General features: G+C 40.8%; 1 protein-coding gene across 1 annotated transcript in view; it reads left to right on the top strand.

Annotated features, from left to right (window-relative positions):
• Positions 1–13,358, top strand: part of DNAJC3 (DnaJ heat shock protein family (Hsp40) member C3) — a 52,052-nt gene that overhangs the window by 16,229 nt on the left and 22,465 nt on the right. Inside the window, exons 3-5 of the mRNA XM_084876726.1 lie at positions 7,651–7,775; positions 10,365–10,439; positions 12,911–13,063. Coding sequence (XP_084732852.1) covers positions 7,651–7,775; positions 10,365–10,439; positions 12,911–13,063 — 353 coding nt within the window. The remainder of the gene's footprint in view (positions 1–7,650; positions 7,776–10,364; positions 10,440–12,910; positions 13,064–13,358) is intronic.

Below are 13,358 nucleotides of genomic sequence, written 5' to 3'. Positions count from 1 at the left end.
TGGGCCATGATGTATCTATCGTATATAATAAAAGGCTAATATGCAAATTGACCAAATGGCAGAAATACTGGTTGCTATGATGTGCACTGACCACCAGGGGGCAGATGCTCAATGCAGGAGCTGCCCCCCCGGTGGTCAGTGCGCTCCCACAGGGGGAGCGTCGCTCAGCCAGAAGCTGGGCTCAAAGCTGGTGAGTGTAGTGGCAGTGGCAGGAGCCTCTCCTGCCTCCGCAGCAGTTGGACATCCCCCGAAGGGTCCCAGACTGCAAGAGGGCGAAAGTTGGGCTGAGAGCTGCCCCTTCCTCTGAGTGCACGAATTTCATGCACCAGCCCCCCTAGTATATATATAAAAGCCTAAGCGACTGTTCAACTGGTAGCTATGAAGCACACTTACCACCAGGAGGCAGACACTCAATGCACAGGCATGGAAATGTGGAATAGGCTGTTGAATCTCAGAGGGAAGGGAGGAGGGCAGGAAGAGATTAACCAAAGATCTTATATGCATACTAGAGGCATGGTGCATGGATTTGTGCACCTTGGCCTGTATTGAGGGGATTGGGCCGAAACCAGCAGTCCGACATCCTCTGAAGGGTCCCAGATTATGAGAGGGCGCAGGCCAGGCTGAGGGACCTCCACTGGTACCCAAATCCGTGCACTGAGACTCTTGTTAAAATAATTTAAAATGACTCTCTAGTTTTCTTTTTCTAAATATATTTTTATTGATTTCAGAGAGGAAGGAAGAGGGAGAGAGAGAGAAATATCATTGATGAGAAACAATCATTGATTGGCTGCATCCTGCACATCTCCCACTGGGGATCGAGCCTGCAACCTGGGCATATGCCCTTGACCGGAATCGAACCTGGAACCTTCAGTCCTCAGGCCGATGCTCAATCCACTGAGCCAAACTAGCTTACTGCTCTCTAGTTTTCTTTAACATCACTGCCATTCAAGAATCCTTGAGCTGGCTCTTCCCCAAAATACCCAATAAAATATTATTGTTTTCACTGAAAGATGTAATCTTGTAAAACTAAAGTAATTTTTTTGTGAAATTCAGTATAGAGAAAAAGCAAAACACTGGTTGCATCCAGAATTCAAATAGCTATGTCACTTGGTTCATAATTTGATGAGTAGCAATGATTTTCAAATGGTACAAATGTCATAATTTCTGAGGAGCACCTATGTGGTTTGAGAGATTCATCATTTTAGTTTATGTAAAACACTGTTGTTTGTAACTAACTATAGAAAATAGAGTTTAAATTATATTTGATGACAATATATAGCAGATAATGATAGGGTGATGTGGTGTCATGGCCTACTGAATCTCTTAGGAGATATGTGTTTATCAGAAAAGAAGTGCAGATCCTCTTGCAGTTGTCTCATTTACCAAATATAACATTTAGTATGGTCATGTTGGCTGCTTCAGGTAACCCAGTGATTTGGTGGGAGCCTTTAGCTAACAGTGAATTGTTCTAGATAGACTAACAAGTTATGCACAAGTTATTGCAGCAGATCATAGGACTGTGCTACTTTAAAATGAATGCTAATCTTTTGTGTTAAAATGTCATCTATGTACTAATACATTGCTTTAAACTAATTATATAAAAAGTTTGTTAAATGTTTATTCATAAAAGTGTTTATACCTCCCAACTTCTAAATTTTGTAATATACTTTATTGCTTTAACTTCATCTTTGATTAGAAATTAATGTTAAAGTTTTTGTTTTTAATTAAGGTATTACATATGTGTCCTTATCCTCCCATTCCTTGCTCCTCTGCTCCTACCCCTCTCCTCCCCCCAGTCATGCCCTTACCCCCCTGGTGTCTGTGTCCATTGGTTAGGCTTATACGGATGCAAACAAATCCTCTGGTTAATCTCTTGCCCTTACCCCCATCCTCCCCTGCCCTCCCTCTGAGGTTTGAGCATCTGATTGATGCTTCTCTGTCTCTGGATCTGTTTTTGTTCATCAGTTTATGTTCATTATAATCCACAAATGAGTGAGATCAGTGAAATTTATCTTTCTCTGACTTAACTTATTTCGCTTAGCATAATGTTCTCCAGCTCCATGGTAGGAGTTCCTTCATTTTTACAGCAGTGTAGTATTCCATTGTGTAGATGTACCACAGTTTTTTGTTTTGTTTTATATTTTATTGATTTTTCACAGAGAGGAAGGGAGAGGGTTAGAGAGCTAGAAACATTGATGAGAGATACATTGACCAGCTGCCTCTTGCACACCCCGTACTGGGGATGTACCCGCAACTAAGGTACATGCCCTTGACCGGAATCGAACCTGGGACCTTTCAGTCCACAGACCGATGCTCTATCCACTGAGCCGAAACTGGTTTTGGCTGTACCACAGTTTTTTAATCCACTCATCTGCTGATTGGCACTTAGGCTGTTTCCAAATCTTAGCTATTATAAATTGTGCTGCTATGAATATAGGGGTGCATATATCCTTTCTAGTTTCTTCCTAGAAGTGGGATCACTGAGTCAAATAGGAGTTCCATTTTTAGTTTTTTGATGAAACTCCATGCTGTTGTTCTTCACAGTGGCTGCACCAGTCTGCATTCCCACCAGCAGTGCATGAGGATTCCTTTTTCTCTGCATCCTCACCAGCACTTAACATTTGTTGGTTTGTTGGTGATAGCCATTCTGACAGGTGTGAGATGGTACCTCATTGTCGTTTTGATTTGCATCTCTCTGATGATTAGTGACATTAGTGACTTTGAGCATGTTTTCATATGTCTCTTGGCCTTCCTTATGTCCTCTTTTGAAAAGTATCTATTTAGATCTGCTGCCCATTTTTTGATTGGGTTGTTTATCTTCTTTTTGTTAATTTGTATGAGTTCCCTGTAAATCTTGGAGATTAAATTCTTATTGGAGATAACATTGAAAAATATGTTCTTTCATGCAGTGGGTTTTCTTGTTTTGCTGATGGTTTCTTCTGCTGTACAGAAGCTTTTTATTTTGATGTATTCCCATTTGTTTATTTTCTCTTTAGTTTCCATTATCTTAGATGCTGTATTAGTGAAGATAATTACTTCGGCATATGTCTGAGATTTTGCTGACTGTGGATTCCTCTAAGATTTTTATGGTTTCCTGTCTTACGTTTAACTCCTTTATCCATTTTATTTTTGTCTATGGTGTTTTATTTTTGTCTATGGTGTAAATTGGTGGTCTAGTTTCATTTTTTTTTTTTTTGTATGTATCTGTCCAATTTTCTCAGTAGCATATATTGAAGAGACTGTCTTGACTCCATTGTATGCTCTTGCCTCCTTTGTCAAATATTAATTGAGCATAGTGGTTTGGGTCGATTTCTGGTTCTCTATTCTATTCCATTGGTCTATGTGTCTGTTCTTGCGTCAGTACCAGGCAGTTTTGAGAACAGTGGCTTTGTAATACAGCTTGATATCTGGTACTGAGATCCCTTCTACTTTGTTCTTTTTCAGGATTGCTGCAGCTATTCTGGGTCTTTTTTTAAATTCCAGATGAATTTTGGAGAGTTCATTCTTTGTCTGTGATATAGGCTGTTGGTGGGGAGTGCATTGAATCTATAGATTGCTTTGGGTCATATGGACATTTTAATGATGCTAAAGTTTTTAATTAAATTTGGCCAGCAGCATATTGTGTATCAACGAATAATTTTTTATAATGTTGCGGAAATAATTTATGTTGTGACATCCTTCCATTTTTATTTTTGAAAAATTACTTGGTACGTTTTGGAAATTACTTGGGCATGGTATGTTTTATGATTACATTTTTACACAATAAAAGGTTTATTTATTAAAACTGCATAGTAACATAAGTAATTATTTATACCTTGTGGTACAGATCTGTCAGTGATTTAGTTTGAAATATTTTTGTATCTGTCATATAAATATTTTTTGGCAGGGGTTTTAAGATTTAGAACTGATTGGGAAATAGTCTTGATCTGTTGGAAACATTTTTTATTTAAGAACGAGTGTAGTTTATCACTTTTCAAATAGTTTTCTGAAACAGTTGCACCCATTTTAATGTGATGAAGGAGTTTTATTTAGAGAATTATCATTAAAGAAAACTACAATGCAGGTATGATGATGGTCCCACCTCTCATCCCCACATCATGTCTTATGTTCTGTGTGTCTGAAATGTATTCTAGGGTGTGAAATCATTTCTTTGATAGACCTTACAGAGTGTCTTAAGCCTATCTGGCAGGAATGAATGTCTGAAGTAGATTAAATGGTGGGCATGTCTGAAATGGTACATGTCTCCATTTGCTTGGTAAAAAAACCAACAGTATTACATTTATGTAGTTTTGCCAAATTAAAAAAAACACACCAAGTCTACCTTTATTTGCCACTTAAGCATTTGTTGCTTTCTCGTGACATTTGAACATCACTTGTGAAATGGGAATGAGCATTCCTGTTCACATTAGACAGTAGGAAACAGAGAATACACTGGTGACCTTCCAAAGGTCACATCCCGGGTCAAAAGATTGTGAACTTTTTAAGGATAGGTACTAACTCATTATTACTGTGTCATTTTTTAATTTTAATATCTGATGGTGCCCAGTTAAAGTTTGAATGAATGAACGAGGTAGAGTGGATTAGCTGGGAGCCAGAATAAAAATAATTTTTGTACCCAGGCAAGGGTAGGGTTCTCATGCTTCCTGCTACCACTGTTTACAACATCATTTGTAATTGACTTCCTGATGTGTTTTCTCCATATAGTATTGTAGTTGTATATTCTTTATTAGGGCTTATTGAATTGTTTGATAGTTTTAGGATTAAAACTTAAATTCTTCCCTCATGTTCATATTTCTAATCAACTAGTGTAACAATTTGAATGACATGTTTTAAAATGAAATCAAGTATTTATATGCAGGCTTGCAAGTAATTTAAATAATGAATTATATTGTATATATAATTATTGTATATTGAGTAGATAATAGAAAAAGTGATTTTTTTGAAGTTATCAAATCTTACATTTATTAAGATAATTGTGTGTGATTTAAATGCCAAATTTAAAAGCACGAATTTCTTAAACTAATTCTTGTTCAGTTGCTACTTTATATACAACAATATAGGAAGGGACACTAGTTCTAAGAACTGTTGGTATTTTAAGGTGAAGAGCCAGGCTATTCTATTTTGCCATTCAAGTGCCTCAGCCCCGCCACCATGGCTTTTTCCAGAAAGTCTCCCGGTCTAATTAGCATATTACCCTTTTATTAGTATAGAAGATAGAGGCTTGGTGCACAGGTGGGGGCCAGCTGGTCTGCCCTGAAGGGGGTCTAAGATCAGGATGGGGGTCTCCTTGGGGGGTGGGGCTGGCATGGGCGAGGGGCTTGGGACGGTTTACAGGCTGGCCACACCCCTATTGGGATTTGGGGGGGGGGTCGTTTCTGCTGAGGGGCGTGGCCAGCCTGGGCTAGGGGCTGTTTGCAGGCTGGCCACACCCAGTTGGGTGAGGGTCCCAGCTGGGGTCATGGCCAGCCTGGGTGAAGGTCTGAGGGCCATTTTCAGGCTGGCTACACCCCTATGGGGTGAGGATCTCTGCTGTGGGCATGCAAGCCTGGGTGAGGAGCTAAGGGCTGTTTGCAGGCCATTCTCGCCCCTATCAGGGTGGGAGTCTCTGCTGGGGGCGGGGCCAGCCTGGGTGAGGGGCTGAGGGCTGTTTGCAGGCCATCCTTGCCCCTATCAGGGTGGGGGTCCCCACTGGGGAATGGGCAGCCTGAGCAAGGGGCCTGGGGGCAGTTTTCAGGCCTGATAAGCCACGGGTCTAATTAGCATATTACTCTTTTATTAGTATAGACTAGTGGCCTGGTGTATGAAATTTGTGCACATTAAAAGGGGATTAATTTGAGGAAATATTTTAATACTGCTATTTGCCCTTTCTCTATAATAGAAGTGTCAGAGATGAAAAAAATTAGTAAATGTAAATGAAAATCTTCCTCCTATCAGAGTCTGGGGTGCACCACGGGACCTAGAGTCAAATCCCTGCCCACCTATGGTGCCTCAAAATTGCACGAGACCCAGATCCAGCTGGCCCCACCCACATTGGGCAAGATCCAGCCCCAGCCAGCCCCACCCTTGTCAGGTCCCCTGATCTGGCACCGGGTGGGGGGTGCAACTTCAGGTCTCTCATCAAGCCCTACCAGGCAGGGGGCGTAGCCTTAGGTCCCCCAGTGCACCCTCAGGTCCCTGGCCTGCCACCAGGTCAGGAGGTGCAGCCTGAGATCCCCTGGCCCGGCACCGGGGTGGGTGGGTATACCTTGAGGTTCCTAGTCAATCCTTGCTGGGTCAGGGCATGGCCTGAGGTCCCCTGTCAAATCTCACCAGGCAGGGGGTGCGGCCTGAGGTCATCCAGCCTGGGTTGGGGTCGGGGATGTGCCTTGAAATCCACTGTCAAGCCCCACTGTGTGGGGGATTCGGCCTGAGATCCCCTGTCAAACCCTGCCAGGTGTGGGGGCGCAGCCTGAGGTCCCCCATCAAGCCCTGCTGGGTGGGGGGTGCAGCCTCAGGTCCCCCAGCCTGGTGCTGGGTGCGGGGGAGGGGTACAGGGGGGGCGGTTTAAGCCTCAATCTTCTGGCCCAGTGCTGGGTGGGGTCACAGCCTCAGCTCCCCCAGTGTGGAGTGGGTGGGTGCGGCTTGAGGTCCCTAGGCCCAGGGCGGGGGGAGCAGCCTGATGTCCCCTGGCCTGGTGGGGGTGGGGGGGCGGGGGGAGACGCGTTTGCAGCCTCAGATTCCCAGTCAAGCTCCACCAAGTGCGGGGCACAGCCTCAGGTCCCTGCTGATTGCTCAATAAGGCTTGTATGGAAACTTGGCCTCCACTGTGGGTGCAGCCATCTTGTGTTACTGAACCCCACCTTCCCTGTGGGTGCCACATCTTTGTGACGGTGTGATGGTCAATTTGCATATTCCCTCTTTATTAGATAGAATTTCAAAGTTGCTTTCTGGAAGGATTGTTCAGCAGCATGAGGTTTGCTTCTAATTGAATTCACTCTTTCCCCAATTTGTAGGTGTGAGCAGAGTGGAATTAGCTCAAAAACTTAACTCATCCATCTGCTTTCCTTTGTTTAGATATTTTTGACTTATCTATTCTTGCTCTTTTAGTCTCACTCATTCTTTGTCTAAGCATTGTACCTTTATTTCTTTACTGCCATTTTAGTTGGAGTTTGTGAGGGAGCAGAGGTTGCACAATATCAATTTAATTGGAAGTCTGTATTTTCTAAAATCCTGTGAATAAGTGCATAGTCCATATTTTCAGCCAGTATTTTACTTAAGAAAATTTCAGTAAAGACAAAGTTATGAGTTGAATATAGTATTTCAGACTAGAGATGGGCAAACCTTTCCTCTCAAGGGCTAGATAATAAATAAATATTGTAGGCTTAATTGAATATTTTTCTTTCTTTCTTTTTTTTTTTTTTTTTACAACTCTTTAAAAATGTAAAAACTATTTTTAACTTGTGGATTGGATTTGGCTGACAGACCAGTTTGATGACCCTTGTTCTAGATTTATTTGCAGTGATCTTGCTAGGTAACATGATTCATTATTAATGAAGAAATTCTTTTCTTAACTAACATTTCTTAATAGAATTGCAAATTCTAATATTGTTCAGGTGACTTGGTTTTTTAAATAAAGTACTGAGTGCTAATATTTATTATTTTAATTTTCAGATGGTGACCCAGATAACTATGTTGCTTACTATCGAAGAGCTACTGCCTTTTTAGCTATGGGAAAATCAAAAGCAGCACTTCCTGATTTAACTAGAGTGATTGAATTGAAGATGGATTTCACTGCAGTAAGTGCATCTAAACTTTCTTTAAGGTTTAATTTAAGGGAACTTGGAAGAGGTAATTTGTTAAGTTGAGGACTGGCATGCTGGGTAGGCATAGCTGGAGGATATAGAAAGCCACTATGATGTAGTGAACTGGGCAATAAGAGCCTTCCAAAGTCGCTGACATCAAAGGTCTGTGAAAGAGGAACAGTGGGTACAGTAGATAATTTTTAGAAGTGTGGCAGTGATGTTCACTCTGTCATTTAGGAAGACCTCTGTGTGGAAGATGAAGTGCAGGGCAAGAAGTGAGGCTGAGAAATGAGTTGACTCAGAGGCTGTTAAATTAAGAGGCTGTCCGGTTACTAATGACGGGTTCAATTAGTCAGTAGCAGGAACAGTAAAGAAAAGGAGACAACTAAGCAGTGGTTTGTGGTGAATTAGACAGAATTCTCCCCTAGGACCAACACATAGACTTCAGAAGTGGAGGAATTTACAACCTACTGGGATATGTTGACAATTGGCAGGTCTTTGTAATGGCTTAAAATAATAGGACCAATTAGATGGTTTCAAAATTAACTTGATGACTTATTTATTGTTTATATTCTGCCATATTTAAAAAAGAATTTGAGATAATTAGATATGGGTGAATGTTTGGTTTGAAATATTACTATTATTTTAAGATGGAATGCCCAAGTATCTAATTTTCTTGAATCTATTTGTAAGAAATAAGGCGAGCCCCCAAATTCAGGGGTCCTGGTAGCACACAGAACATACTCGGGAGCCAGGCAGCAAGGCAAACATCTTTACTTCTATGTAGAGGGGTACGCACACATGGTCTGGAAGCACCCGCACACCAAGCAGGCAGTCTGCTTGGCTTTTTAATTCCTGACACACATGACCTATCCCTCACTCTTGATTGGAGCTCAGGTGCACAGTTTTGAGCAATGGGTTAATTCAAAGGGAGGGATTGTTTGCTATTTCAAGATGGTGGCCCCCAGGAAGCTGCAAGTCATGTGGCCAACATGGTGGCTGTCTAAACTGTTTATTGACAGAAAAGATGACTTGTTTATTCTCACATATTATTTTACCTAGCTAAGCACAACCTTTCACAAAGGTTAAGTAGCTCATTATTCTAATACTTCCATATAAACTCAAGCCACGAGACATCTACTCATCACACACACACAAATATATATTAGAGGCCCTGTGCATGAAATCGTGCATGGGTGGGGTCCTGCCAGCCTGGCCAGGGGGAGAGGACATGGGCAGTTGGCCGACCTGCCTGCTGGTCGAACTCCTGGTCCAGGGGACAATTTGCAGATTAGCCTTTTATTATATAGGATATACACTGAGTGGCCAGATTATTATGCATTCAGAGATCATAATATAATATAATCTGGCCATTCAGTATATATACCAAGTTATGTTTAATGTAGTCTATTTTAAGTTGATAGTCACTTAGGTTTGAACATATTCTAAAATCAGTACAATTTTTACTCATCTCCTCCATGTTTTTGCTTTTGGCATTATTTTTCCCTTATTTTATGTGTGTTTGTGTATTCCTAAATTTATTGTTGTAATTACACATGATCTTCTTTTAACCTTTGTACTAGCTTTATAATTTACTAGGTCCAGTGCACGAGATTCATGATTGGGGATGGAGGGTCCCTCAGCCCTGCTTGTGCCCTCACAGTCTGGGACCCCGTGGGGGATGTCCACCTATTGGCTTTATGTGAAATATCCAAATTCCATAGAGACAGAAAATAAGTGGTTGCCAGGGGCTAGGGAAGATATGGTAATGACTATTACTGAGTACAGGGTTTCTTTTAAAAAAATATTTATATGTATAAATAAATATATATACATAAATGAAATATTACTATTATATAGCCTTTTGTGTCTTATTTCTTTTCACTTAGCATGAAGTTTTCAAGGTTCTTATACTTTATTCCTTTTTATAGCTGAATAATAATTCCATTTTATAGATTTTATCACATTTGATTATTGATTTATTAGTTGATGGAAATTTGGATTGTTTTTCATTTTTTGGCTATTGCTGTGAACATTCATGTACAAGATTTTGTGTTTTCAATGTTTTCAACATTTTGGGTATAGCAAAAAATATATACATATATATTTTTAAAATATATTTTATTGATTTTTTACAGAGAGGAAGGGAGAGAGATAGAGAGTTAGAAACATCGATGAGAGAGAGCCATCGATCAGCTGCCTCTTGCACACCCCCTACTGGGCAGTGCCCGCAACCGATGTACATGCCCTTGACCGGAATGGAACCCGGGACCTTTCAGTCCGCAGACCGACGCTCTACCATTGAGCCAAACCGGCTTTGGAGCAAAAAATATTTTTAAGGAAGCATACTTTATCAAAAATTAAACATACTTGTTGGTTCCAGGAAATATTCTGGAGTGCCAAATCAAATAGGCATTGAAAAATAATTTATTTCATTAATACTTCATTAGCTTATTTAATTTATTTCATTAATACTTCATTAGCTTATTTAATTTTATTCTTTGTGTTTAAAGAACATTTAGAAATGCATAGTACTCAGAACACCCTTTCTGTTTTTTTGTTTTGTTTTGTTTTGTTTTCTAGGCAAGATTACAGAGAGGCCACTTATTACTCAAACAAGGAAAACTTGATGAAGCAGAAGATGATTTTAAGAAAGTGGTAAGTTAAATTTGTGTTTGGCTCTTTGAACATGCTATTTTGAGTGGATATATTTGATTTATATTTTATAGGAAGACATTTAATAAAAATTTTATATCTAAAAGGGAAAACATTTCATTTGTGTATATAAGAATCACAGTTCTTGAATTAATACTTGGTGGCTGACATCAAAGAATCACTTTAATAGAAAGTAGGTAAAGTGTGAGGAATAAATACATAATCCTGACTGTTTTTGTAGATCACATACTCTGTTTTGTCTTCTGTGAGAATCTAGGGATGTCAGCTGAGCTATTCTAAGAGTCCTCTAAGTAACTTGGGAACACCTTTATTTGATTTGAAAGGAATAATGACACAAATTCTTTTTTTTGTTAATCCTTACTGGAAGTTATTTTTCCATTGATTTTTTTTTTTTTTTTTAAGAGAGAGTAGAAGGGAATGATGGAGAAAGAGAAAGGATGGGGGTGAGGGGAGAGGAAGGGAGGGAAGAGTAGAGAGAAGGAGGGAGAGAAACATCAGTGTGAGAGAGATACATTGATTGGTTGTCTCCCATATGCCCCCCTTCCTGCCCTATGACCATGAAACAAACCTGTGTCCATGGGTTATGCTTATATGCATGCACCTCCCCTGCTTTCCCTCTGAGGTTGGACGGTCTGTTCAATGCTTCTGTTTCTCTGAATCTATTTTTTGTTAATCAGTTTATGTTGTTTTAAGTCAGTAGCTTTTTATTGTAGCACCTCATTTTTCTGAGCCATTAAGCTTAATGTTTTCCATCTGGAGGAAGAAATTATTAAGAGTCATTGTATATGAGACCAGGCTGGGAGTGGGGATGAACTGTAAACAGACACAAAGGATCTTATTGGGGTGACATAAATGGTCTAAAAATGTGGAGATGGTTGCATACATGGTTTTTTAATTAAAAATCATAGAATTGCACACCCAAAATTAGTGAATTGTTGATATATATATTACACATGGATGATGTTGTTTAAAAAGAGACAAGGGCCCTAGTTGGTGTGGTTCAGTTGGTTGGGTATCATCTTGTGCATCAAAAGGTTGCCAGTTTGATTCCTGGTCAGGCCACATGCCCAGATTGCAGGCTCCATCCCTGGTAGGGGGTGTGCAGGAGGCAGCTGATCTGATTGATAGTGTGCTCTCACATTGATGTTTCTCTTTCCCCCTCCCTCTCCCCCTCCTTCTCCTTCTCTCTCCCTTTCCCTCTCCCCCTCTCCCTTCCTCTCTCTTTCAAAATCAATAAAAATATCTGTCTATAGAAAAGCCTAAGCATTCGACTGGTCGCTGTGTTGCACACTGACAACCAGGGGGCAGGTGCTCAGTGCAGGAGCAGCCCCTGATCACTGCACTCCCACAGTGGGAGTGCTGCTTAGTTGACTGACAGGTGTCAGACATCAGGCTCACAGCTGGTGAGTGCAGCTGCAGCGGTGCTAGCCTCTCCTGTGGGCATTCCTCCTGAGTGTCCCTCCCCCATCTGGATTGAGATTGGGATGGACCAGCATCAGGACTGACTGGGCGTTAGCCCGCAGCCACTTCTTGGTCATGGGTGTGATGGTATCACCCTAGGACTGGTGCGTCGAGACCGCAGTAAGACAGCAATGAGCTGCTTACCTAGCGGCAGTGAGCTTACCTAGCAGGGCTGGGATGAGAAGGAGGGGCGAGGTGCCCAACTCAGGCTCTGGCTCCTCCCAGCTGCCTGCCACTTCACACACTACTACGTCCCTCAGGGGGATGTTGGAATGCTGGTATGCTGGTTTCAGCCTGATCCCCGAGGCCACGCCAAGGGACCCCACCAGTGCACAAATCCATGCACTGGGCCTCCTGTTTAAAAAGAGACAAGGTGTGAACCTCTTAAAACCTCATGATAGCCTTTAAATAAAGTATTACTAATACTCTCATTTTTCCTTATATATTCTTTTTTTCTTATTATACCTTAGCCCCTCCGGCATCAAATGCTTTTCTGTCTTACAAGCTCTAAAAAATGCCCTCTCTGTCTCTCTTTCCCTGTTTGTTTGTTTTTAATTTTTTTTATTTTGGCAAAATTATTTTATACTTAAAAATACTTAAGTATAGCTAGAAAACAAAATACATAAAACTCATTATTTTCTCTAGAGCTATACATAAGAAAGTGAGAATGGTGCTTTCCTTTAGTGTCCATTCTTCTCTGCCCTCTCATGTTCCTAAATATATTTGCTTCCTGTGTCTGGGGGTCCAGGTCTTTGGCCCTCACTCCACTGTTCGCTCACGTGCACCACACTGGTGGGAGCTGCCTTTGCTGTTGCTTTCCATGGTGGTCAGCACCAGGAGCAAGTCAGTGGACAAGACAAGCCGGGTCTGCTAGTGTCTCGATCCTTTCTCCCCAGTGAACTTAATTAGGAATGCTTAGATTATTGTGTATACTATGGATATTAGACTTAAGAGATGGAAACCCGGTTTAATTTAATTTATTGTTCTTATAGCTCAAATCTAATCCAAGTGAAAATGAAGAAAAAGAAGCCCAGTCCCAACTTATAAAATCAGATGAAATGCAGCGTTTGCGTTCACAGGCCCTTCATGCTTTTGAAAACTCAGATTATATTGGCGCTATAACCTCCCTTGACAAGATTTTAGAGGTAAGTTTCTTAAGTATTACAGCTGACAAGCCTAATACTTACTGTTTTTACAATAAGGCATCTTTATATACTTTGATATGTAATGTACCACAGAAAACCTAAATAGTATAAAATCAGACTGTCCTTGGGCTTTTGGCTGTTAGGAGAAACATGGTCTTTATAGAGAACAAAATTTATAACTGAAGTTTTCAGTAAATGTAATGAATGTGCTGTGAAATGGGAGTTACATATTTTTATACATTGCTTGCTTTGCTATTTTTACTTTACTTTTTTTGGGGGGGAATGGGGAAGAAAA

This window comes from Pipistrellus hanaki (genome assembly GCF_964339955.1).
Source record: "Pipistrellus hanaki genome assembly, chromosome: 3".
Lineage (NCBI taxonomy): Eukaryota > Metazoa > Chordata > Mammalia > Chiroptera > Vespertilionidae > Pipistrellus > Pipistrellus hanaki.
Note: the sequence above shows the minus strand (reverse complement) of the source record. Positions and strands in the feature narration are given on the sequence as shown.